This window comes from Rhinolophus sinicus, chromosome 15 (genome assembly GCF_057876585.1).
Source record: "Rhinolophus sinicus isolate RSI-liver-muscle chromosome 15, RSI-T2T, whole genome shotgun sequence".
Classification (NCBI taxonomy): domain Eukaryota; kingdom Metazoa; phylum Chordata; class Mammalia; order Chiroptera; family Rhinolophidae; genus Rhinolophus; species Rhinolophus sinicus.
Window position 1 is genome coordinate 7,327,253 of NC_142515.1, and position 26,377 is coordinate 7,353,629.

General features: G+C 40.5%; 1 protein-coding gene across 1 annotated transcript; it reads right to left on the reverse strand.

The window, feature by feature from the left end:
• Positions 1-256: 256 nt before the first annotated feature.
• LOC109436397 (ATPase PAAT) lies at positions 257-12,495 on the reverse strand. The gene is made up of 6 exons (XM_074338858.2): positions 12,274-12,495; positions 11,344-11,547; positions 10,445-10,514; positions 7,803-8,009; positions 6,719-7,170; positions 257-1,416 (listed from the first exon to the last, which is right to left on the reverse strand). Exons 1-6 carry the CDS (start codon positions 12,435-12,437, stop codon positions 1,182-1,184), a joined length of 1,332 nt encoding a protein of 443 aa, XP_074194959.1. The 5' UTR covers positions 12,438-12,495; the 3' UTR covers positions 257-1,181.
• Between the last annotated feature and the right edge of the window lie 13,882 nt (positions 12,496-26,377).

The following is a 26,377-nucleotide window of genomic DNA, read 5'->3' on the forward strand; positions in this document are numbered from 1 at the left end:
AACTGAGACAGATTTCTCTTGAGTGACAGATACTATTTTTATAACTATGTATGTTGTAATGTCCCACAAATCAGAGAAAGACTAGAACAAGTGATATGCAAATCCTCAGTGACTGTGGTTGGAGTGTATTCCATATAGTGTGTTACCTTGTAATATAAAATTGAACAGAGTATATAAATTAGCCATCATTTTAAAGAATAAATTCACCCAAAGTGTGTGAAACACCTCTTTTAAAATAAAACATTTTAAGCAAAGATTCAGTGAAAATAAAATATTGCTGTTTACTTAAGACAAGTAATTCCCAGAGTGGACACATTTATTTTTTAGATGCAAATATATCAACACACATACGATACTTATAATTTCTGAAAGTTAAGTCTGCCGGTGAGAACAGCCCTCTCCTTGAGTCCCAGGCCTTACTCACTCAGAGCCTCAGCACTTCACATGTAAACACCACAAAAGGACTCTGGGAAGGAGAACCTGTATCAGCTCAGAAAAGGAGAGCTCCTTGTACTTTCTGCGTTAACTGATGTAAAATAAGATGACTCTCATTTGGCATCGATCACTCAATTTAAAGTAATCCTACCAAGGAACAGTTCTGATTTCACTTTCCTATTTACTGGTACACTATACTGAAACAAAAACTATAACAATCTCAGTGTTTATGCACAGATGCCAAGTATTGCATCTTCTTCATTATCTGAGATAAACAAAATGTAAATTAATGATCTGAATTAAAGGTTCCAAGTGTTACGTATCCAATTTACCAAGAACAATCAATTAGAAAAAAATTATCAAATACTCTAAGCATTATTTTTCATACTCCTATGACTAAGAAATAAGGTGTTTCATAAATAGAAAATATATTTCTGTCCAACACATATAAACTGTATTAGAAATCCTTACAATTTTTAAACACTAAAATAACACAGATGTACACATAAATGTCTGTAAGAGTGAACAATATTGCAAACAAAAATAATTTACGACCTGTTCACGTTAACTCTTAGTGTACAGTACTGGATTTACAATAACAAGTACAGTTAAAATGAACACTGAGGTCACTTTATGGAAGATGACGATCCTCAAATGACATTAAATACTTGCTTTGAATGCTTAGGGTCTCGGCTTTGTAATAAATAGGTAATAAATATCTGCAGTACATTGTACATGTTGAGCACTTATCGCTCTCCATTTGAAAGTCTCTCTCCGGAGTCGTAACGTCTTAGAGGCGTCCCAGGGGGTGGGGAGTTGGGATTTTGCAGCAAGTCCATTAACAAAGCGATCTTATTATCAATGTGCTCCTGGAGTTTATAGATTCGCTGGTCGATGTGGTCCATAAGTTTCTTTTCCATCAGTTCCACATTTTTAGAAAGAATCTTTTCCAAGTAGGAGCAAACGGGTGGCTCTCCCATTCTAAAGATAAATTGAAAGATAATAATTATCCCTGATATTATAACAAAACAACCAAAGCATACAACAAGCAGCCACCTACATGCTGAAATCTGTCTCCATAACTGTGCTCTCTCCTTACAATGTATTTCCAGGTTCTAAAATACATACACAACAGACAACCACAATCCTGAAGGCCCAAAGCATTATTTCTTTAATTCTTTAAACATGTAGACAGACAATTGAAATGAGAATATAAAAATGATGACAGAATTTCTACCCTCAAACAACAAGTCTTTAGAAGGGATCTTTTTTATTTTGAGCTCAAAATCAAACCTGATCTTGCCAAAAAAATTTTAAGGTCTCCATGTATGACTTCCAAATGCCACCTGAACAATTTAAACAGTTTTGTCTTTTTTCACCCGCACAACCTTACTAAAGTACAGGGAAGATCTTTTCCAACCTAATATGAAAAATATTCATATTTTTCTGTAATGGGCAAATTAAAACCAAAATAATAAAAAGCATACCATTTTCTGGAGTTCACTGTGAATGAACAGTAGGACATTATTTCAGAGCATGGTCCACAAAACCCTGGAATTTCCATGACTTTTTCAGGAGTTCCATGAGGTCAAAGTATTTTTATAGTAACACTAACACATTATGTGACGTTTTCATCCTCATATTCTCATGAATGTACAGTGACATATTCCAGAAGCTACACAAAGTGTAATGTCATTGCTCTGAAGACTAATATAGAATGTGTGGTTGTCTATTCTTCTGACTCCTAGAATTTGCTAGGGTAGTAGGTTAGGATATAAATAAATATTTTTTCAGAGATTAACTCAGTTTGTTTTCAGTACGTTTACTGTGGTGTAGTAGCTATTGATTACATATGTTATAATGCAACTATAGGAGAATCAACCAAAAACTCACATAGATTGGCACAACTTTAAAACAATACAATTCTCACTAACACGTTTTTAGAAAAACATATTTTTCATAAAATTATGTTACCATATAATGGCTTTACTGTCACTTTAAAACAAATAAATATTTTTATATAGCCTACATAAGCAAAGGTTCTTTAGAGCCCTCAATTATTTTTAAGAGCGTAAAGACCAAAAAGTTTGAGAACCACTACTCTAGAATAGATGAAAGAGTTGTTTTTTTTTAATACTTTATGTTCAAATAAGTAGAGAGTCATAGGAAGATGTAAAGATACTAGTCCCCAGTACCCTTCACCTGATGGTCCCAGTGGCTACATTCACCTAACTGCTTACCTTTCCTATCAAACCCAAGAAACTGATGTTAGTACAAGGTGTGTGTACATCACTTTCGCATGTGTACACACGTTCATATAAGCATCACCGCAATCAAGATGCACAACTATTCCTTAACTGGAAAGGTCTCCCTTCTGCCACCCCTGTAATGTCACATCCACTGCCCTAATCCCCTCCATTAGGATACTTGGCAACCCCTAATATGGTCTTCACGTCTATAATTTTGAGAATGTTACAGAAATGGAATCATACCGTATGTGACCTCTTGAGATTGTCTTTTGTCACTCAGCATAATGCCCTTGAGAGCCATCCAAGATGTTGAGCGTATCAACAGTTTGTTCCTTTTTTATGGCTGATTAGCATATGTTATACGAATACAGCACCCTTTGTTTAACCATTCATTTTTAAAAGACATTTGTTTCCAGTTTGGGGCTATTACAAACAAAGTTTCTATGAGCCATTGTATATAGATTTTTGTGTGGACATTAGCTTTTCCTTTCTCTGGGACAACGGCCCAAGGATATGATCGCTGGGTCACACGGTAACTATACGTTTAGTTTTCAATGATCTGCCAAAATATTTTTCAGACTGGCTGTACCACGTACATTCCCACCAGCAATGTCTGAGATGCAGTTTCCCACTGCCTCGTCAGCATTTGGTACTGTAACTGTGTTGCTCTATTTGAGCCTTTCGCGTACTGTGTGGCGGTACCTGCTGTGGCTTCTGCTGCGTTTCCCTAATAGTCCTGAAGTCAGTGTGCATCATCTTTGCATGTGCTTATTTGCTATTTGCACATCCTCTTGGGTAAAATGTCTCTTTATGTCTTCTGCCCATGTTCTGATGGGATTTTTTTAAATGTTGAATTTTGACAGTTCATTATATATTTTAAATATTTTATTTGTCTGACTTGTTATTTGCAAAGATTTTCTCCCACTTTGTAGTTTGTATTTTAATCCTCTTAACACAGCCTTTCCCAGGACTGAAGTTTGAAATTTTGATGGGTCTAATATATCAAATTTTCAATTATCCTGCTTTTTGATGTTCTATCTAAGGAGTTGCCTCCTAGTCTTAGGTCTCCAAGATTTTCTCCTATATATTACTAGAAAAGTTTTATAGCTTCGTATTTTACATTTAAGTTTATGATCCATTGTGAAGTAATTTTTGTGTAAGGTATGATGTTTGGGTCACGGTTCACTTCTGCCTTTGGATATCCAGTTGCTCCAGCACCATGTTAAAAAGACTATCCTTGCCCCACGGAACTGCTGTTGCTCCTTTGTCAAAAATTAGTTGAATATATTTGTGTGGGGCTATTTCTGTGGGCTCTATTCTACTGATTTATGTGTCTGTCTCTCTGCCAATACCAGTTTCGAATACTGTAGCTATATGTCTTGAAATCAAGTAGTGATTTCTATCACTTTATTTTTCTTTTTCAAAATTGTTTCAGGCATTTTAATTCCTTTATCTTTCCATTTCCAAATTTTAGAATCATCTTGTCTATATTTACAAAAAATCTTGCTGAACTTTTGATAGGAATTGCATTAAACATAGGTCAACTTGTGGCGTACTGACATTTTTACTATGTTGAGTCCTCAAATCCATAAACGTGGTTATGTCTTTCCACTTATTTAGGCTGCCTCTGATTCTTTCATCAGCATCTTATGATTTTCAATATATAAGTCCTGCATATGTTTTGTTAGATTTTTATATTTTTATAATTATTTTTATAGTTATATATTTTAGATGAATTTACATGTATTTTTAGGCATTTCATTTTTCTTTGGAAAATCTAATTTTGGTATCAGAATATACTGGTTTTGTAAAATGAATTGAGAAGTCTTCACTCCTCTTCTGTTTTCTGGAAGTGTGTAAATTTGGTGTTCTTTACAAGTTTGGTGGAATTCTCGACTGGAAAAACCTGGACTTGGATATTTCTTTACATGAGCTTTCAAATGATGAATTCAGTACTTTTAGCAGTTGTAGGACTATTCTGTTTGTATATTTCACGTTGGTTGAGTTTGGGAGTTCATTGTTTTTAAGGAATTAATCAGTTTCTTACAAATTGTCAAATTTATGAGCAGAAACTTGTTTGCAACATTCCTGTACCTTTTTAATGGCTCCAGGACCTGTAGCAATATCTCCTGTTACATTCATGATATTGGTGATTTGTGTCTTCTCTCTATTTATCTTTGCCAGATTTACTAGCCAGTCCTACCAGAAGTTTATCAATTTTATTAAAATTTTCAAAGAATCAACTTTTTGCTTCACTGAGTTTCTTAATGTTTCTGTTCTGTATTTCACTGATTTTCATCTTTGTCATTTCCTTCTTTCAGCTTGTTTTTGGGTTTATTTTGCTAGGCACTTAAATTAAAAATTCAATGTCTTTAATGGTTATAGGACTATTCAAATGATCTATTTCATTTTGATTGAATTGCTGTAGTTTTGTGTTATTGAGACCTCTTCTCTCTTCCAATGGAAGCATTTAGTGCTATAAGTATCCTTAACACTTCTTTAGCTGCATCCCACAAAGTTTGGTCTTGTTGTCTTTTCATTAACTACCATGTATTTTTTAAAATTTCTGTTGATGGGTCGGCCCGGTGGCTCAGGCGGTTAGAGCTCCATGCTCCTAACTCCGAAGGCTGCCAGTTTGATTCCCACACGGGCCAGTGGGCTCTTAACCACAAGGTTGCCAGTTCAATTCCTTGAGTCCCGCAAGGGATGGTGGGCAGTGCTCTCTGCAACTGAGATTGAACACGGCACCTTGAGCTGAGCTGCTGCTGAGCTCCCGGATGGCTCAGTTGGTTGAAGCGGGTCCTCTCAACCCCAAGGTTACCAGTTCGATTCCTTGACTCCCGCAAGGGATGGTGGGCTGTGACCCTTGCAACTAGAAAACGGCAACTGGACCTGGAGCTGAGCTGCACCCTCCACAACTAAGACTGAAAGGACAACAACTTGAAGCTGAACGGCACCCTCCACCACTAAGACTGAAAGGACAACTTGACTTGGAAAAAACGCCTGGAAGTACACACTGTTCCCCAATAAAGTCCTGTTCCCCTTCCCCAATTAAAAAAAAAAAAAAAATTCTGTTGAGACTTCCTTCTTAAACCACAGATTATTTAGAAGTGTGCTATTAAATGTTTGGAAATTTTGTTGTTGTTTTTCTGTTATTGATTTCTAGTTGGATTCATTTATGGTCAGAGAATGTATTTTGCATGATTCCAATCCTTTTAAATTTGGTTAGGTTTACTTTATGACTCAAGATATAATCTACCTTTGTGAATCTTGCATGGACGCTTGAAAAATATGTGTCAATTAGATCTTGTTGCTTGGTTGGTATTGTTTAGTTCCAAACTAATCCAACTATGTCATTTTCAGATGAAAACTCTAATTTACGGGAGATTAAACAGTGTGGTAAAGTGCTTAAACCAAAACTATGACCAGAGACCTGAATTCCAGTCTGGAACACTATTTTGACACACTATATTTATGTAAAGAATAGGGACATACTAAATACTTAACTACCTCTTAACCATGTGCTATTAAAAATATGGGATTATAAAATCGGGATAAGAGCTTGTATACTATAAATAATTGTCATCCTAATAGAATTTTCATTGTTCCAAAATTAGCCTAGGCCAAACGTGACCTAAAAAGATAGGTTACATTGGCCCGCCTAACATACCCAGCAAAAAACAGTACAAACATAAATAAAACCAATGTAAAGATTATGAATCTACAGCCCCTCTCTCTTCATGTAAATAACTTTCTACTTCAACCTCTATCTGATAGTTGTAATCCGTTCAGAAAATCCCTGAGAAGTCCTAAGCACCTCCACTTTTAGGCACCTCTTACAAAGCAACCAATTTTACTTTGTATAATAGTTACTCCCTATAAGCATGTCAATGGTAAAATGTAAAAGCTCTTAAATTTTCTATGGAGAATAATTTAGTATTCAGGCAGTACTCACTGAGATAAATCTGTTTCTCTTCAGTTAATAGTTACACCTACCAAATCTAAAGCATGTTTATCTTAAGATAAATACTTACGCCACACCACCGCCTTCACCAGGCTTGGTGAGGTTTTCCGGACGCTCGGTGTTACGTCCCACACGGAGATGGTTAACTTGACTACACAAATTCTGGAGAAAGGGCAGCAACTCAGACTTAGGTATACTTGAATTGTCAGTTGCTTTCTTTGGTAAGAAAGAAGATACTGCAGTTTTAAGATCATTCTCAAGAAGAGAATGGTTTTGTGGCACAATTTTACACGCTTCGAGGTTTGTACTACTCCCTCCACCAGGTGGCTGTGTACTTTTATCCATGGAAGCTTTTAAGTCTTCAGCCACGTTTCCAGATGTCAGTCCAGTTCTAAAAGGAAACGGTGTGGCGGACGACTTGTCAACGGCTCCTGATGCAGCTGATGAATGCAGGTCAACCATACACTGGTATCCAGTATTTCCCAAGACTGACTGAAGCTGCTCTCCAAAGGCAACATGATTCTAAGCAAGGGAAACAAGTAAGTGTTACTATTAATACTAATGACAGCTAACTTAGGAGTCAGGCAATGTGCGTTCTTCCATTTGAGCCTCAAAACATCCATACGAAGCAAGCTACAGTTACCATCCAATATAAAGTTGAGGAGACCAAGGTTAAAGGTAACTGGGCCAACAAGGTAACACCACTAGCGAGTGGCAGACCCGGGACACGAACCAGGCCACCTAAGTCCAGAGTCAGGGCTTTTAATCATTTGACTGTACTCTTTCCTACAGAAAATATTAAAATACATACATACGTAGTAAAATTGCATTGGAATATTTTAACATTTCTACTAAGCCCTCTTTAACTGGTCGTAACAAAACATAGTCCCCTCAACTGAGTCACAATAATTGATAATTTTCATAGAGTTAAATATCATCCGTCAACTTTCACATTTGGTAAACCGAAGTCTGTAACACAAATATTTTGTAAGAGGGGAGGTCTACAAAATGTCATTTTCACCACAGTAAAATAAAGGTAACAGTCAAATCAATAAAAGTTCCAGGAAAAATTTAAGTCACCACATGTCCTTATGAAAAGCCATCATTTTTTGACATTTTTAACGGTATCTAGAAAGAAATGCCGTCCTACTTACCTGCTGCTGAAACCTAACCATACTCATCAGTTGCTGAGCTCCAGGTGATAACTTGGACCCCATGGACTCCATGATGGTTTGGACCCTCCCGAGGTCTATCCTTGACCCTAGAGCAGGAGAGCTTGTTGAAGAATTTGCTGACACTGGTCTCACATGTACCACAACTTTACTGATGAACACACACTGCTTTTCACCAAAGGAGAGCAACTATTATAAAACAAAAGTTCAGGAAGTAATAATATTAAACAACAGTCACATTTAAGGTCACTCTTTTGTATAAGCTAGCAATAGTGAAGTATTCAGGAAAGCAAATATAAACTTTAAATACATTTTCATTTTTAAGTTTTCCCAATAATTTAATGGTCAGCACTCCAATTTATTATGAGGCTCAGAAATACTATTTATGTAAAAGAATGCCATTTTGAAATTAAAATAAATACACAGAAAATACAAAAGGGTCTAAAATAAAGTTTTGTTAATTTAAAGAATAAAAGTAAACTATATCAGTCTGAACCCTTCACATACCCCAAAATAGGCTATTCAGAAGGCCTCCCAAAGTACTGACGGAAATACCAAATGTCAGTCAGTCTTTTAGAATTTAGAAGTGTGAGGGAAACTCAAGATGATCTAACATAACTTGCTGGTTCACATACAAAAAAGATGAGGTCGGGTGATTTTCTAACTTCTCAAAGGATTATCCAATTAGCAAAAGTCAAGTTCTGGCTTCTACAGCAGTGCCTGGGCCAATGCTTTATGCTGTCTCATTTCATGCATGTGTCTGAACCAAAAGACATTTCGTGTGGATATGGACAAGAGAGTAGCAAAGTGGGAAGGGAACAGGATTTAGAATAGACAGACCTGAGTTCACTGATGCCTCTGCTATGTAGAGCATGTAAGAGCCTGCGCACAGGCCAACATCGGAGGCAGTGATAACATGAGGCAACAAAAGGGACTTCACATGGTTGTTGTGAGGATTACGTGTTGAAATTCCCAGCACCTACCACTGAGAAAGTGTTCAAAAATATGCATCAGTAACTATTATTTTGAACTTTCATATACTATTGCCCCAGAACACGCTTTTGGGGGCTTAGGATTTCCCTAAATCAAACGACCCTTTGCACCCCCGTGAACTTCCACAGAACAGTCACAGAAGACACTCACCTTCAGAGACATATACAGAACCGACTGTATGTAATATGAAGACACAGGTCTTCATGAAGGACAAACTAGACCCATGAGCCAAGAACTCTGAGTGTGGCACCAAAGAGGTGACTGTCCTCAACAATTAAAAAAAACTTCCCATTAAATTTAGACACTCACCTCGTAACCTCCTTGAAATCCCCTGTTTGCTTTTTAGTCCCCATATGCTTTCTCATCACTGAATATTGTACACATTTTACTCATTGAATCAGCCCACCGTCTCACCCGACTAAAATGTAAGCGACATGGGGGCAGTCATTCCAGTTTATTATATTACTGCTCATCCTACAGTATCTATCATTAATAGGCACTCAAATATTTGGTGAATGAACATTTCATGTTAAATAAATCAATTACTTCGTTACATTTGGAAGTTATCAATATATATTATCTGAAACATCTTGGGACAATTAGTTCTGTAAATCTGCTACCTGCCTATGAAAATCACTTTTTTTCTTATTCTAAAGTCTCGTAACTCTGTATGAAGTAATGTGAACATAAAAAGACTATAAGGATTTATTTCCCTTAATTTTTTTAAAAGCAGTTTTGAGATATAATTCACATCCTAAACAATCAACCCATTTAAAGTATACATTTTAATGCATTTCAGTATATTCACAGAGTTGTATAGCCATCACCACAATTTTATAATATCACTCCAAAAAAGCAACCCCATACTACTGCCAGTCACTCCCTATGCCCCAGCCCCCAGCCCCAGACAACAACTAATCAACTTTGTCTCTATGGATTTGCCTATTCTGGATGTTTAATATATATATGGACTCAAACAATAAGTGGTACTTTGAAGTGACTTCTTTAATGTTTTCAAGGTTCATCCATGTTTGTAGTATATATCCGTAATTCATTGCTTTTTATGACTAAATACTTTTCCATTGTATAGGTATACCATTATTTTGTTTATCCATTCATTGGGTGATGGATATTTGTGTTTTTTCTACCTTTTGGTTATTAGAAATGATGATCTTATGAATACTCATGTATAAAGCAAGGATTTATTTTTTTTTAGCAGTTTAATTGATCCATAAGGTAGTTCCAAAGAGATAAAGAGATTTGCCCACGTTAGGCAACAAAGCAGAATTAATATTCTGGGCTCATGACTTCCAGCTCAGTACCCATTCTCTGACTTCAGACACATCACAAAAATTCATCTTTGTGATATTTTTCATACTCAAGATACCAGTCCAAATCCCTTTAACTTTTAGATGCTCTCCAACTGTTCTCTTCTTTCTAACTGCTTTCCATTTTTTTCTTGATATAATGGAGCCAAAACTGCTTGTGGTTATCTTGACACTATAATTTTATATAAAGATTACCAGGAACAAAGTTGAACTAACTGTGTTACCAAACCAACAGAACATAAGCACAAGTTATACAAAAACATGTGCAGTTGTCAAATTAGTTAAAACTCGGTGATGACTTACCTTTATTTTACAAGCAAGAGTGGAGGACTCCAGTTTTAAATATTTTTTGTAGAAAATAATTTCATGTTCACTAAAAATAAAGTAGAATTTAAATTATTTTTACTTTTATTATCATTTTTAATAGTTACATTAAAAAATGAATTGTTTCTAAGTCATTATTGAAACCCCTGAGATACATTTTATCTGGCAAGGGACAAAGAGTTGGGGGTCCCTAATCAAGGGACCTGGTTACAAACATTGTGTCTGCTCTTTCTGTGTAAGAGAATTAAATGAGATAATCTATATAAAACCATGTAGCACAGGACATACAGTAAAGCTCAATACATGTACCTTTATTTTCAGTATGTGCAATATATAAAATACGCATAGTCCATATTTTGGGTCATACTAAGGAGAGACTAGGATAGAATATGTAAGAGCTTAAATAAAAATCGAACTATAACAGCTGAATTATGGATTACATAGGCTGCTATGGAAGAGTCTTGGGCATGTTTACCATTTGTAATGGGCTTCCCTCCAAAAACATGTGTTCCAAGTTCCAGACTAATTGCCAAATAAACGTGTGGAAAACATACCATTGTGCGTTCACGGAGAAAGCCAAGCAGCAGCAATAAGGGGCCACACTCCACTCATCCATAAAGTCTAACGAACCTGTACAACCCTCTACCTGGTCACTTCCCCACTATTAGCTCTCAATGTCCATATTATGAAAATGAGAAAGCTTATCAAAATTATCTTGAGGATCCCTTAAAGGTCTAAAGTTCTATTCCTGCTGGTATATTTTAATCTTCTCTTCCCTAAAGTCTAGCACCAATGTCAGAAAATTAATAAACATTGCAACAGCTGAGTGAAAATAACACTGGCTCAAAAGAACACTTCTGCATGAACAAGTCACAAACCTGTTATCCAGAACATTACCAACATTCTTGCCCCTGCTGGTTCCACAGTACTCCTCTCCTAAGTAGACTTCCATATTTCTTGCCGAACTTAAAACGCCAACAGAAACGATTTCTTCACCTCCACTAGGGTCACATCTCAGGTAAAGGAAGCAGGGGTTTGCATCTTGGCTGTTGAGGCTTCTCTTCAAAATCACCAGATCCTGGCTGGAAAGAAACTTGTTAGAAACATTACACGGCACAGTTCTTTGAACACTGTTCACAACCCACTTATTAGGCGATGGATATTTCTTCCAGTTCACTTTCATTTGCCTTTAAGGTCCATGCACCTTCCCAAGCACCCAGCAAACGCTCAGTACAGATTCAGAAGCCAATGGCACACTTCTGACCTCAGGGAACCCCTTTGTTTTATCGGCGATCATGGATATCTCACTCAATCCCCTGTAATTACTTATTTAAAAACTCACGGGGCACCTATCCCGTGCATAAGAGGGGGAAGCAGAATACGATAAGAGAGTATCTTTTTCAAAATTAAGCTGATGGAGATTCTCAACTGTCTGAATATTTTTTTCACCTACATTGGTCTACAGCAGGCTTTTGTTTGGCGATAGAGAGGCGGGTTCTGATTTTGACGGGGCCTCAGCAGCAGACGTGACCGACACAGGCGCTGTGTTCGCAAGGCCGTCGCCAGGTCACCGGCTCCCAGTCCCCAGCGCCCGACACTCGCGCACCCGCAGGTGCCGCCTTCCCGCAGACCCGCCCTCCAGCCACCTGGGCCCTGCCCCTCGCCGACGCCGGCCCTGTTCCTCGCACAGATCGGCCACCAGAACCGCCCCCGGATTCCGGCCCAGACCCTCTCCCTTCACGGCCCCTGCCTCCCCTCAGGCTCCCCAGGAGCGTGGCTGTCACCCAGTCTCCGCCGCCCAAACGCACCCCGGGGCAGGCGGCGCCAGCAGCTCCTCCGGGTCAGAGTCCCGGGCGCCGAGATCATCTCGGGCGACGTGGAGGCTCTGGGCCAGGGCCCCGCATGTGGCATCCCAGGAAGAGGCCAGCATCGGGTGGCGGGTCGATCGCGCGTCCTCAGTCCGGGTCTCCATTCGGCCGCCTCCAGGACAGGCCAGCCCCGGAACCTCTCTTCCCGCGCTGTTGTTTCCGCCCGGGCAGGGGGGAGGTCAGGGAGCAGTACAACTTCCGGCTCGTCCTCCTCCAACTTGGCGCCTCCTAGGCTGGCTCTGCGTTATTTGCTTGCCAGAGACCACAGTTGGCGCTAGGAGTCAGCGGTCCTTTCAATGAGTGTGAATATGCCCCGCACGTGCAGTCCCCATACAGTCACGTAGCTAATTTTGAATAGTATTGACCCGATTACAAAGTAGTCAACTAGCAATTAGTTTCTCCTATTTGGAGACCTGGGGAGAAAAGTAGTCATGATTTCTTCGTGTCATAGTCCTTAAAAGAGCAAAGCGTACGTTCAAGACTGAAGGAAGATGACTGTAGTAGAAGAATTCTTAATTGAATTTGTACAAAAAGAAAAAATATCTGGAAGGAAACCTCACTTCTGACTTACAATCTTCATGTATAATGGAACATTTTTATTTTTGGCTGAAGAGTTGTTCCCTAAAGTGGTGCCTTTTATTCATTTATTTTTACTTAAAAACTCATTGTAAGAGCAACATACGCTTATTACAGAAAAGTCAGGAAGATAATGAAAAGGAAAAAAAAGTTCCAAAATCATAACTATTCATAGACAATCGTTAACAGCTTCAGGTATATACTTTTTGCTTTTCTTTCTCCTCCAGACTTATACAATGCTTGTACTTATTAAGTCTTTTCTGGGGACTGGAAATATCAAAATGACCATGAGAGTCACAATTTCTGCTTTCATGGAATTTATGTTCTTAGTGGAGGAGACACAGTAAACAAGCCAAAATAAATAAACTCAGATTATAACACCTGCCTAGAAAATAATAAAACAAGGTGATGGGGAAGAGAATGACTGTCTTGTAGGTGGATATTCAAGAATAATGTTCAGTAATAACATGGCTAGGGAATGCATCTCAAGATGAAATTTTAGCAAAGACATAAAGAGCAAGGCACTCACCTGTGCTGTGGACTTTGTGGGGAGTTGCATTCTAGGCATCCCCTCCCCCCAAAAAAAGGCAAGTGCTAAGGTCTAAGGTAGTGAGGCAGGAAGCAAGTGGGCATGTCTACACAACAAGGAAAGGAAGACCACTGTGGCTTGACTGTCAGTAAAAGGAAGCAAAGTAGCAGGTGATTATGGAAGAAAGGTAAGTAAATGGTGAGATTATGAATGTCAATTAAAGAGCTTGGATAGTAGGTTCAATGGGTACCTTTTGAGCAAAGGAATGACAAAACTGACTAGTTTTTAAAGAACCCCCCAGCAGCTCTTGGAGGTTAGAAGCGAGTATAGACTGGATCTTCATGATGGAAGCCGTTTCTGGTTGCCCCGGTGCCTCCGCAACACTTCTATTCCCTGTTGTTTTGACTGATTGCTTACTGGGATCCAGGACATTGGGGCTTGGGGGAAGGATATGGTCCTAGACTGAACCAGAGGATCTGTTCCTAGTTGGGCCTCACATGCAGGTAGTTGGACACATGTTTGGTGCTGCTATGGCAAAGCTGGGATACGGGGATGTCATACTCATGAGCACCTTGGGAGCTTGGAAATGGTCCTCTGTAACACCATCAGGTTCTTTCTGGCTTGGAGACTGCTTGGGCTGGCCACATATGAGTTGAGGACTGAATGTCCTGTGAGAGTAAGCAGGTGGCATCACAATGGAATATAGACCCTTCTGATTCCTAATGGCTGCTTACACTCAGGAATCTATGTTCACAGATTCCCCCAGGCTGCTCTGTTTATCTGTTCCCTCTGCAACTAGCCTCACTACCTTCTGTGTACTCCATGGATACAGTCTGTGGGTAGATTTCATGGGGGCCATCAACCCAAATTGGGAAAAATATTTCCATCTTTATTTTTATTCACCTCACACTAAATGTAACAATTCAGTGATTAGTACATTAGCAAACCACAGTAGGATTGGCAGCACCTGTCACTTTGTCACTAAAATAAATCACAGACATTTTCACATCACAGTAGTGATGTTACAGCTATCTTAAAACTTTATCGGAACCGCAAAATTGTAGTTATTAAACTACCACTACCACTTTTTGTTTTTATAAGTCAGTTTTATTGAGGTATAATTGGCATACTGTAAAAGTCACAATTTTGAGTGTACAGTTCTTTGTCTTTTGACAAATGCATATAGTTATATGTGGGTAGTGCACACTATAGTGCACACTGTAGTGTAGAGATTCCACAATTTGTATGTGGTAGTTATTAGACCTGCCAGTAATACTGGGCATTGCATCTATTTGTAAAGAAGCACATACACCACTATATTATATACTTGGTTTTGAACATATTTTGTGATTATATTTCAATTTACTTGATTTCCTTTGTAAACCTATATATTTTATGTTATATACTTAAATGTGTTACTTTGAAAAGGGGCCTTAGGCTTCACCAGTCTGTGTCTTGTCCATGACACTAAAATAATAAGAGCTTCTGTTATTGTCCATCTTCCCACTGGCTATCTCAGAGTATGGGAGAATATAGGCACCTTTTGGGCCTGCAGGGCCTGGCTGGTTAGTCATTGACAAGGTCAGAAAGTGGCAATAGGGTGCCAAGTTTGCAGTTTGCCCTCCTTGATTTATTTTAGTCTCACTGCCTATTTATAAAACAGGTGGGGGAGGAAAGGCTTGGATAGGAATTGGGAGAGGTCATATGGTATGATTTGCCTCAGTTGAAAACTTCTGGACAACCCCCCCTGACAAGTGTAACAAATGGATTTAGAAAAACCTCCACAAATGTGTGTGTGCGTGTTTTGTTGATATATAGTTTCTTAAGTGTGCTCAATCAAAATGTTGAAAGCAATGACATTGACACAAAAGGCATGTAACCCAGTTTGGAAGAAGATAATCCTGAAAAATCTGTTGTCTCCTAACTCTTTAGTTGTTAGATATTTAATGATGCAGCCTGAGAGAATAATATTGTGGTAATTTTTCCCCAAATATGGGTGAACTCCCTTGTGTCACCTTCCATAATTCATTGGTGTGAAGATTGTACCTTCTATGCCAAGCTCAGTTGCCTCCTGATGTGCTTTTGTGACCGAAGTGAAGGAGTGTAACTTAGAAATGCTGGCAACAGATATCTTTGTGGTCAATGTTTCATTTGTTTTTAGTGAAATTTTTAGCATTTCAGTTAAAGTATGTTTTTAGTTTTTTATAATTATAGTATTTCTTCACTTGCTATATAGAAAGTCATGTTTACATGATTTCTAATGTACTTTTTAGTAAATCTGTAACTATGAAAAAATTCTCTTTGACTGTAGTATCCCTTTCTTGGTGACATATTGTTTACTTTTGTTTTTATATTAACCACTTTGGAGCTTGAGGTAGCTGGTTTAAAATTACAACATAAGAACAGGTACTAGATTGGGGTTGGCAAACTTTTTCTGTAAAGACCCAGATAATAAATATTGAAAATAGAAAATAGAGAAAAATCAATAAAACCAAAAGCTGGTTCATGGAAAAGATCAATGAACTTGATAAACCTCTAGCAAGGATGACAAAGAAAAAGAAAGACATGAAACAACTTGCCAATATATGCAATAAAAGGGGATATTGGCTAGTGATCTCACAAAATTAAAAAGGATAACAGGTGAATCAACTATATGTTTTGACATCATAGATGAATTAACCAATTTGTTTAAAGACACAAACTTAATGGAACAGAATGGATCCCACAAATTGGTCCACACAAACAAGGCTGAATTTTGAAAACAATTACAAAGGCAATTCAATGGAGAAAGGATAGTTGTTTAAAACCAATTGACTATCCACATGCAAAAAAAAAAAAAAAAAAAAAAGAAAAAGAAAAAAGATACATCTTTTACAAAAATTAAAGCAATGTTAATTATAGACCTAAATGTAAAAAGCACAAAACTATAAAACACGTAGATGAAAATAGGAAATTTGTGTGACTATGGGTTTGGCAATGACATTTTTGATGTGAGACCAAAAATATAATCCATGAAAGAAAAAAAATTGATAATTTAGAATTTAAAAACTTTTGCTCCATGGAAGATACTCATAAAAGAATGAAAAGGCATGTTAGTGTAGAGCAAGCTGGCAGAATAGGAAGCCCTGGACCCCTTCCCCGCCATAGTGGACAGGTCAGAAGGGAGTGGGATGATATATTCAAAGTACTCAAATAAAAAAAAACCTGCTAACCAAGAATACTATAACTGCCAAATATAAAGGACACATAAGGACTTTCCCAGACAAATGGTGATAGAGTTCATCACTCCTAGACCTGCCTTATAAGAAATCCTCAAAAGTGTTCTACAAGTTGACATAAAAGCATGCTAAACTTTTAAGAGTATATGAAACTATAAAATTCGCTCATACAGGTAAATCGATAGACAGATGCAGAGTACTGTAATACTGTAACAATGATGGATAAATCACTTAATTCTAATATAAAAGTTAAAAGTTTCAAAACAACTAAAAATATAATGGGTACACAATATAAAAAGATGCAAATTGTGATAATAGCATAAATAGATGTGGGGGAATAAAACTGTAGTTTTTTTTATGTAATCATACCAGCTTAAAATAGACAGTTAATGTTTTATGGAAGCCCCATGGTAACCACAAAGTATATACCTATACAAGATACACAAAAGAAAAAGAAAGAGGGATCCAAGTATGTTGTTTGAAGAACGTCCATGTGTATCGATAAGTATTAGCGATTGCTGTGCACAGACTTAATTTCAAGGCCCGATACAGAAGACACACCACCACAAGCCGGGATGAAGGGGTTAAAGAGTTTTATTACAAAGTGAAAGTGAGTAAGACAAGACAGAGATTAGAGGGATATATTATCATACCACTAACAAGCAAGGAGGCAATTCATCATACCACCAGGGCCCAGTCAATTAGAGTCGCAGAAACAGCACCGGCCTTTCATCAGCACGGGCAAAACGTGCAGAAACAGCACTGGCCCTTCATCAGCATAGGCAAAATCCCAGTCAAGTAAAGTCATCAACACGGGCGGAATATCTTGCAGCAGCCGAGGTGGCCGGGGGACAACAACAACTACTGCTGCACCCGCCTCGGCTTTCTGGGATTTTGAGGACTTCACTAACAACAGCGGTAAGGAGCCAATAAGCATACGTGTTAACAACACAAGGAACTAGACTCGGATCTGGCTGGGAGCCGGGGCCAGTCCTTGGTAGGAGATTAGATGTATCGGAGCTCGGCCCACCTGCGCCAAGGCAAAGGCCAGGCTCCACATCCTGTAAATATTTTCTTGGTCCTTGGGAGGGTAGCCAATCCTTCCAAGGCCAAGCACGTACCCCAGCCACTGTGAGAGTTTACATCTGCAAATGTTCCCAGGCAGGCCTTCATGTTTTCTATTCCTTACACCATGCTGGTTATGATATGGTAAAGTCGGCTGGCACAGGCGGCAATGAGAATGAAGCTTGGAAGGAAGGAGTTAATTATACTCACAGGTTCCAGAGAAGGGGCAGCCACATGCCATGCAGAGTCACAACGAGGACTGCAGTCCCCTTCTGTTCCTGTTCTGCTTCAGGGACTGAGCCTCAGCAGCAAAAGATGGAGCTGAAATCCCACCTGCCTGCTTTTGGTGACACCTCCCGGCTTCTAGCAGATGTAAAATGCCATCTTGCACCTGGGCTCAGTTGTGCCCACTCATCTCTGTGAGGGTCAGGAAAGTGAAGGGAGGCATCTGAGTTGACACCGTGTCTCCGACTCGCTGAATTCTTCATAAGAAAAAGACATGGTGATGTGATTTGAGGACCAGTTCTAGCAGCTTTCTCATGCCCTACTTCGTTTAATCCTCAAAGCAGCCCTCCCTAGTAGGACTGAGTGTGTCCATTTTTCACACACAAGGTCACAGGCCAGTCAAGAGTGGAGCTTGGTTTCAGGCCCTTCTCTGACTCACTGCAGCCCCTGCTCCTTGTACTATTCTGCTCTGACTGCCAGAATAAAGGACCACAGACTGAGAGGCTTAAACAACAGACGTCTATTTTCTCACGGTTCTGGAGATCAGAAGTCCAAGATCAAGGTGTCAGCATTTGATTTCTTCTGAACCTCTCTCCTTGGCTTGTTGATGGTCATCTTCTCCCTGTGTCTTCATGTACTCCTTCCCGTGTGTGTGTGTGTGTGTCCTGATCTCTTATTAACACAGTAGTCATATTGGATCAGGCCCCACCCTAATGGCCACATTGTAACTTAATTACCGCTTCCAAGGCCCCATCTGTAAATACAGTCACTTTCTTCACAAGAAAAAGACATGGTACAGGGAGTTAGGGCTTCAATGTATGAATGGCGGGGGGGGGGGGAGGGACAATTCAATCCATAACAAACCTCATTGGTAATTGAGCCCTTTATCTTTTGAAGTCCAAAGCAGTTGTCAGGTAAAGGTAACGTAACTTCTTCCATGGCTACCCTGAGACTCCCTCTTACAATTCCCTTGCCCAGATATTGGTCTTGAGAGGTAAATAATTTAAATGGACCATTTGCATCCAACCTTAGATGCATTCCCTCTCTCTTTCCCCATTGCCACATCCACGTTCTTAAAGATAGTTCCACGCCCTGCATTGGACATGGCAGCCCAGAATTTGGTTTTCTGCTCATTCTGACAAGGTCTCACCAAATGCCCTCAGAGGACACATTTCCGAGGTAGCTTAGAGGAAAAATCACAAGAATAGACAAATATGAATTCTTATTCTACCTTAGTCACTTACATCTGCTCCATAACTTTGGCCCTCAGGGAAACATCAATCCCAGCCATGTATAGAGTTATCTGAGAATATGGCAGCTGTGTGACCGGTTTATTATTATAGCGATTTCAAAAGAGGGAGTGTTCCCTTTACTCCACTTGTTCACAGAGGTTTCTAGGTAGTGCCATGACGAAAGCCGCTCACTGCTTAATCTCAACACCTGCTATGTAGTAGGCACTGAGTAATTACCTGTGCAATCAAATTGGCACTCTGGCTTTGCCCCACTATGTGTTAGGATTGTAAATGTGTTGGTATCCCTGGATTTTTAAACCTCTGCTCTTCCCCAAGAATGAAAATCGTAAAGGTCAAAAGACTGACCTGCTGGTAAAAATCCACTTCTGGGTTCAAACAGTTTATTACTTACATGTACAGTGAAAGGGAGATTAGCCGAAGGAGCCAGAAACTTGTTCCAAATGCCAAGAAGGATGATGCCACAATGAAAGGGGCTGGATGACTGCAGTGCAAGTTGTGGGATATTTTGATGCTGAGGAGCCAGTTCTAGTGTGAAGCTAAGTGGTTTTATATCCTGCAGTTGTATTGGTGGGGAGGCAAAGCAGAAAGCCTCTTACCTTGTCAGACCCAGAGCAATGAGAAACTGTCTCATGACAGTCTCCCAGAGGAGAATGGGAGTGAGAGGTGGCTCTGGAGCAATTTCTTACAAGCCTCATCCTCTCTTGATCCAGGAGGATCACAGACAAAATTGTATCCCTCCCCCCAGACTCCCCCGTCAGAGACACAATGGAGAGCCCAGACTTCCTCTCTCTCCAGGCTGTAGAAGGGACCCCAAACCAGCCCCTCTTGCCAGGGTAGCATCAGGGAAGGCCAAGCAGAGAGCTGAGACTTTTATCCCTGGGTTGTAACACCCATGCCCAAGCCCTGTGGTGTCAGTGGAGATTTGGGGAGTCTGGAGGTCCACGCCGAACCAGTGGTAATGAAACACTGTTCCACCAGAGGAGGCCTAGTTGAGATTCGGGACTTGCACCATCTCAAGGGTAACAAGGCCACCCTCATCACGGTGTCAATGGAGACAGACGCATTGGGATTTTCCTGCAATCTTCCCTATAAGAAACTAGTTTAGTTCCTAGAGATTAAAATCATGAACGTTTGCCCCTACCAAAAAAACCCCACAAAAAACAAACAAAAACACATACCTGGGTCCCCAGGAGTTGTATTTTTTTTAACACTGAAGCTAGCTAGTTAGTCCTCACTCAGCCCACAGCAATTCATTCATTACTATTGAAATGTTCCCACCGGTTGCTGGCTCCAGCTGTGGCTTCTGCCCTGGTAGCCGATTCTCTGTATTCACCTGTCTCTTCATTTTTGGTGTGGCTCTTTGCCCTGTGACTTCAGGTCTCTGCTTGGCCTGAGAAGACTTGTTCACTTTCAGTCTGTTCAGCTTTTTTCTTGTTTTGAGGACAACTTGCAAGCTCTTTACATGTTTGAATGTAAACTAGAAGTTCTGTGTTCATTTGTATTCACTTTGTTCTTTTTGCTCCTCAAATTAGATAATCTCAGTTGAGCTGTCTTCAAGCTCACTGATTCTTTCACCTGCCTCCTCAAATCTGATGTTAAACCCTTCTAGTGAAATTTTTTTTTCGGTCATACTTTCCAACTCCGTAATTTCTATTAGGTACTTATTTTTTCTGCCTTCTATCTCTTTATTGATATTCTCTATTGGAGACATTATACTCATATTTTTCTTTAGACATGGTTTCCTTTGAACGTATTTAACATAGCTGATTTAAAGCCTTTGTGTCGTAGGGCCAATGTCTGGGGTTCTTCAGGGAATGCTTTTATTGATTGCTTCCCTCCCCTCTTTTTATGGGTCTTACTTTCTTATTTCTTTGCATGTTCTATAATATGTTTTTGGAAACTGGATATTTAAAATAATATAACATGGCAACTTCAGAATCAGCTTCTTGCTCTCCAAAGTCTGTTGTTGCTGTTTGTTATAGTTGTTATTGTTTGTTTAGTGACTTGACTAATTCTGTAAAGTCTGTATTCTTTGTTGTGTGTAGACACTGAAGTCTTACTGATTGCTTCGTGGTCAGCTAATGATTAGACAAAAGATTACTTTAACTTCCTGGAACCAATAAATCTCCCAGTCTTTCATGAGGGGCTCTGTGTGCATGTTGTGGCCTGCCTTCAACAATCAGCCAAGACTTAGCCTTCACTTCCTGCCTGGGAAAAGTCTCAAGGTCAGCCAGAGGTGAATGCTTAGGGCCATCTCATGTCTTCCTTGAGCATGTTCACAGCCCTAGGCATGCCCAGAGCCCTGCACAGGTGCATGGCCTTCTAGATTTCTAGGAATATAGCAGGGCTTTTCAAAACCCCTATGGATATCTCTCTTACCAGCTTTTCTTTTAAGTTTTTTCACTAGTCTGTCATTTGTCCCAAATGTTATCCACTGTCTCAGGCAGCCAGGGAGTTAAAACAATTGGCTATAATTGTTTTTGCTGAAGTTTCCTGAGTGAAGACTTTTTGCACTGGGTGGACCCCAAGTGAGGTCAAATAAAATCTTTGACCTCACTTGGGGTCCACCCAGTGTAAAAAGCTTTGCAGGTGAGGTTTTCCAGATAACCAGCAGACAGGTCAAATAATGACAATTCTTGGAAATGAAGCTTTGAAAGCTTTACCTCTTTCTCTCCCTCCTGTGGCTGCACTGTAATCTGGGTTGTTATTTTCAAAGCTACCATGGAGCTGAAGAGTGAATGATGGAACAATACCACAAAACTTGCTGCTCATGCTGAATTTCAGTTGTTCTTGAATACATGTTTCCTGTCCTGCTAAAAGCTTTTAGTTAATTTCCAGAGTCTGAAAAAGCTTATTCTGATAAATTTTGCCACGTTTTTCATTGTTCAGAGGAGAGAATTTTCAGAGGTCTATGCCGCCATTTTGGTTGACATCTCCCCTGCTTTTGCTGACCTCAGCCAGGGTTTGGCAAGAGCAGCAGGACTAAGTTTCATAGTTAAAATAATTCCCTTATTTAGTTGAAATAACTTTGTTCGGTGTGAGTACCTTGAAATTATAAAAACCTGTTTTGGAACAGGTATCCCATTCAAATTACTTTTTGAAATCTTTTTGTCTCAACCATAAAGTATGATGATATTTTGAAGCCACTGAACCTATACCTGAATCCTGTTAAACGGCTATAACTATATAGTATTTCATTGTGTGGCTAAAACAAAGTCTGATCCGTCTTTTCTAATTGAACTTTTAGATATATGAGTATTTTTAGATAGTCGCCTCCCCCCATGATTGTCCTTTCATTTTATTCTGAGCAATCAAATCTTCAAAGGTTCTCTGAGGGAAGCAAAACCGGAAAAGGTGAGACTGAGATTAATTTTAAATGACTTAAAATCAGATGTGGGCATTCATATTTCCCTTGGTGCTAAAATATATCTGAACATGGAATGGAATTCAGAACTCCATGAAAGAGGGTTGGTGTCCCAAGGGTTGATGTCACACAGCCTGTGGCGTGATAGGCATAGAAGTTGGAAGCAGACAGTGGCTGTCCATTGTGATAATTCTGGTGACATCTGCACTCCTACAAGCGAGCTCTTCAAACTTATATCTTAATTACTCCTAACGAGAATAATTAGATTTTCTTTCTCCAGTTAAAGGTTTGAGAAATTCCTGATCAGATGTACTGTTCTCTAAAGTTTATTTTAATTGTATTTTTCGGTTACTGCCGGCACTCGTTCAGCTATGTCTTAGACCATAGTAAGTATGCTTTGGCAGAGGGTTGTTTCTTCTTCCCTCCCGGCTCACCTTTACCTAGTTTCAGGGAGTTAGGGTAAACAAAGTGCTTATTCCAGGAACATTGGATTTCTTGGGAGGATTTAGGATTTAGGAGGAAAAAAAGGCAGTTGTCAGTGGGAGACTGAAAACTTATTTCCTAAAACACGTATCACTTACAAAATGGATTTGTATAGTCTTACTATTGTTGAACATAACATTTTGAAAAAGTCTGTGTCTTGATCACTCCTATAGGAGATTTGTAAGTCTTCTGTACAGTGAGGTGTTTGTTCTTCTATAGTTCAGGAGGCCCAGGGAGTAAAACCATTTGCCTGTTTGTCATTTAGGGAGAAAAACATTCTTCCCAGCTTCCCTCCTCCTCCTGTCTGGATTTAGCTTTTCAGTCCCATTCCTTTCATAAATAGACCCTCCTTCTCCATCTCTGGGCCAGCTGAGGCTCCTAGGCCGCCCTGGGAGGACTCATTTGTTTTACACACACAAGGCTCTATGGTGTGGGGTCATTCTTCCTCCACTAGAGGAAGCACGTTGAGGGTGCTGAGTGGCCGTGTGGTGAGGGAGGCCATGTTCACTGCCTGCCTGCACTTCTCTGCCTAGATAGACATGAGTCTTCTAAAGTCCACTCGATAATTCTCTTCTGCATTGGTGGCGCTCTCCTGGCGGCTGTGCTCGTGTTGACGGGTATTGTCATCTCTCTTTACATCAAAGTTGTCCCGGCATTGAAGTGAGTGACATGGGTAAGAGTGAACAACAGCCCCTCCAATGGGATCCCGGGGCTCTCTGCTTGAGCGGGGTCTTTCCTTGCTCTGGGGCCACATCCTGGGGGAGGTCAGGAACAGCGGGCAGGTTGGAACAGGTGGAGGCAGGTGAGTATAGCATCTTGGCTTCTTCCCCTCTGGCGTGGCTTGTGTGTGTCAGCGCTGCTCGGCTGTCACCGACGTCATGGAGTTTACCCTCAGCTGCCCAGCTCAGCACACTGACTGCCCCCCCCCCCCCCGTCCCAGGCACCGAGGACGGTGGGGGAGGCTGTGTGAATGAGTCTCTGCCTCACGTTCGCTCAGAAGATGCACTGAATTGATCTCTTCTTGCTTGAGCTGGGAGCTCTCGGGGTGTCCTCGCATTCATTGCCCATGGCCTCCTGGCCTCAGGGACAGTGAGGTGGCCTGTAGGGTTATGGGGAACTGAGCTGTGTGAAGATTCTGGGGGACGCCTGACAAGGAAGTATAGATCAGATAAGTGATAATTAAATTTGGGGGAGAGGACCCTTCAAACATGGGAGAGATTAGTTGTCAGTAGTGGTGTTTCCATTCAAGGAACTTGTGAGCTAGAAGGGAGATTCCAGAACCGGGGGGATGCCGGCTGTGGCACCTTCCCATCATGCTCTGCACTCGGGGGGCCTGCAGCAATCAGCCGAGTGATCCACACTTGCAGTTCACTCTCCCTTATTCCTGAAATGTGATTTTACATTTCTAGCAATCTTAGGAGGGGAAGAAATTAGGCAGGAACTGGAGACTGGGCCAGAGAACTTCCATGTCAGGCTGGTGTCACATGTGTGATTGGCTCCAGCCCTAAACTCCCCGGAGACCCCTGACCATGTAACAAGTGGACTGAGAAGAAAAAGTATAATCCCTTGTGTTGTGTCTGTCTTTTCTTAAGAGCTCTAAAGGTACCTCTTTGTTTGGCCTTAAAAAATAATCCAGCCATGGTCACGCAGGACAAGGTCACCGCAGCCACACCCATCACCACTGGGCCATATCCCAACTTCCGGTACTGTGACGAATGTAACTTCTATGACAAGTTTGATCCTCTGCCACCGTGCTTCTGTGATGTATATGAGGGACTCTAATTTGGATGGCAATAAATGTCCTCATGAGCAATAGTTCTTTATTAGTAGAATGTTTTCTTATTCAAGTTTTATAACGTTTACACTATATATGCATAATATTACATACTTACGTACTTTTGAATAAATGCAGTATTGAAAATAATTCTCTCTGCCTCTGGTATTTTTGTTGTGATTAGTTGTAAATGTACTTACATTTGTGTATGTCCCAGTTTGGGACTTGGGGCAAACAGCTTGTAATATTATATTGCAATATAAGTAGAGTGAGAGTAGAAAGTAGAAACATCTAGCATTTCTCCAACTCTAGGGGAAAAGATATACTGATCTTAGAGTATTTCCAGTTTCAGACCCCGTGATACTGCCTACACTGGAGTAGTTCATGTGGCTCCTCTTCCTCTGCGGCCTCATTCACCCTCATCCAGCCCTCCTACCATGGACAATTGAGTTCCCTGATGCTGCAGGAGAAGACGTCAACCCCAGAGAGAAAGAACACCTGGTGGGACCTCTCTGGCTTGCAGGTTGCCTGGTCTGTGTAATGATGGGGTGGAGCTCAGTGGAGTCAAAAGGATGTTCACAAAACCCGAGATTCCTTCTCCTGGCATTTCCCGAATCTTGAGGTTTCCTCCCCCTTGGACTAACTTTATAATACTGACTTTTGCTGACTCAGCAGCCAGTGTCTTGAACTGCTAACAGGACCCTCCTGCTGAAGGCCAAAGCCCAGGTTCTCCTGATGCTGGGGACAGGCCGTGGAATACACCCCTCACCAGTTCTGCTCACCAGCTCCCTTCTGTTCCTGCTCTTCCCACTGAGCCTCCGGAACCCCTTTCTCATCCCAGCCTTTCCATCTCTAACCACAATTTGTACTTTGTCTTAACAAAACCCTTGCTGTGTGAACATCACGTGTTCTCATGAATGTAAAGAATTAACTAATAACACGTGGTTACCCACTAAACAGGATAAAAAGGGATGACAGGAATAGATAAAGGAAATAGCTACTACCTCTAAGCCGACGTGGAGTGAACAATGATAGAACTGAGCTCCTGGAGGAGGTCACCTCCTGGCAGAGTTTCAGTCCCCCCCGTAGACGGCTTGGCTGATGAGGGAATATTCAGCACTTTAGTAGTGGTGAGATTTGCCAGAAGGGGTGTGGGAGTGGAGCTGCTCTCACAGAGCAGTCCTTGGATTCGCCGAGAAATTCTCAGGAGGGTGAGTGCCCCCAGCCCCACTAGGAGTTTTAAGAGACAAATTCAAGGCTGCATCTTCCCTGGAGCGCCCCTTGATACCTTCCAGCTGGAAGTGACCTGTCTTTCTTGAGTTCCTGGAGCATTTTGTCCCTCTGCTGACATCTTCTGCTTCCGTCGTTGTTTTAGGTGGTATGTGCGCTTCAGTTTTTTCTTGTCACCAGAGAGCTCCTGAGTGGGGCTGTGCAGGTACTTTGGTGAGCGTCCCAGGTCCTTGTGAATATAACTTCTCAATGTCACAGGTGCTGGCCTTGCCACTGCAGCACTGGCCTCCCTTTGCACACCAGGATTCCTTTCTCTCATCTGTAAAA

Bases quoted from the DNA above. Each gene is read 5' to 3' on its own strand.
- LOC109436397 (XM_074338858.2), bottom strand. From the start codon at position 12,437: ATGGAGACCCGGACTGAGGACGCGCGATCGACCCGCCACCCGATGCTG. The intron at 8,010-10,444 runs GTAAGTCATCAC...GTTTTATAATAG, and splicing joins CTCTTGCTTGTAAAATAAAG to TTGCTCTCCTTTGGTGAAAA. The intron at 1,417-6,718 runs GTAAGTATTTAT...ATTTATCTTTAG, and splicing joins GGTGAAGGCGGTGGTGTGGC to AATGGGAGAGCCACCCGTTT.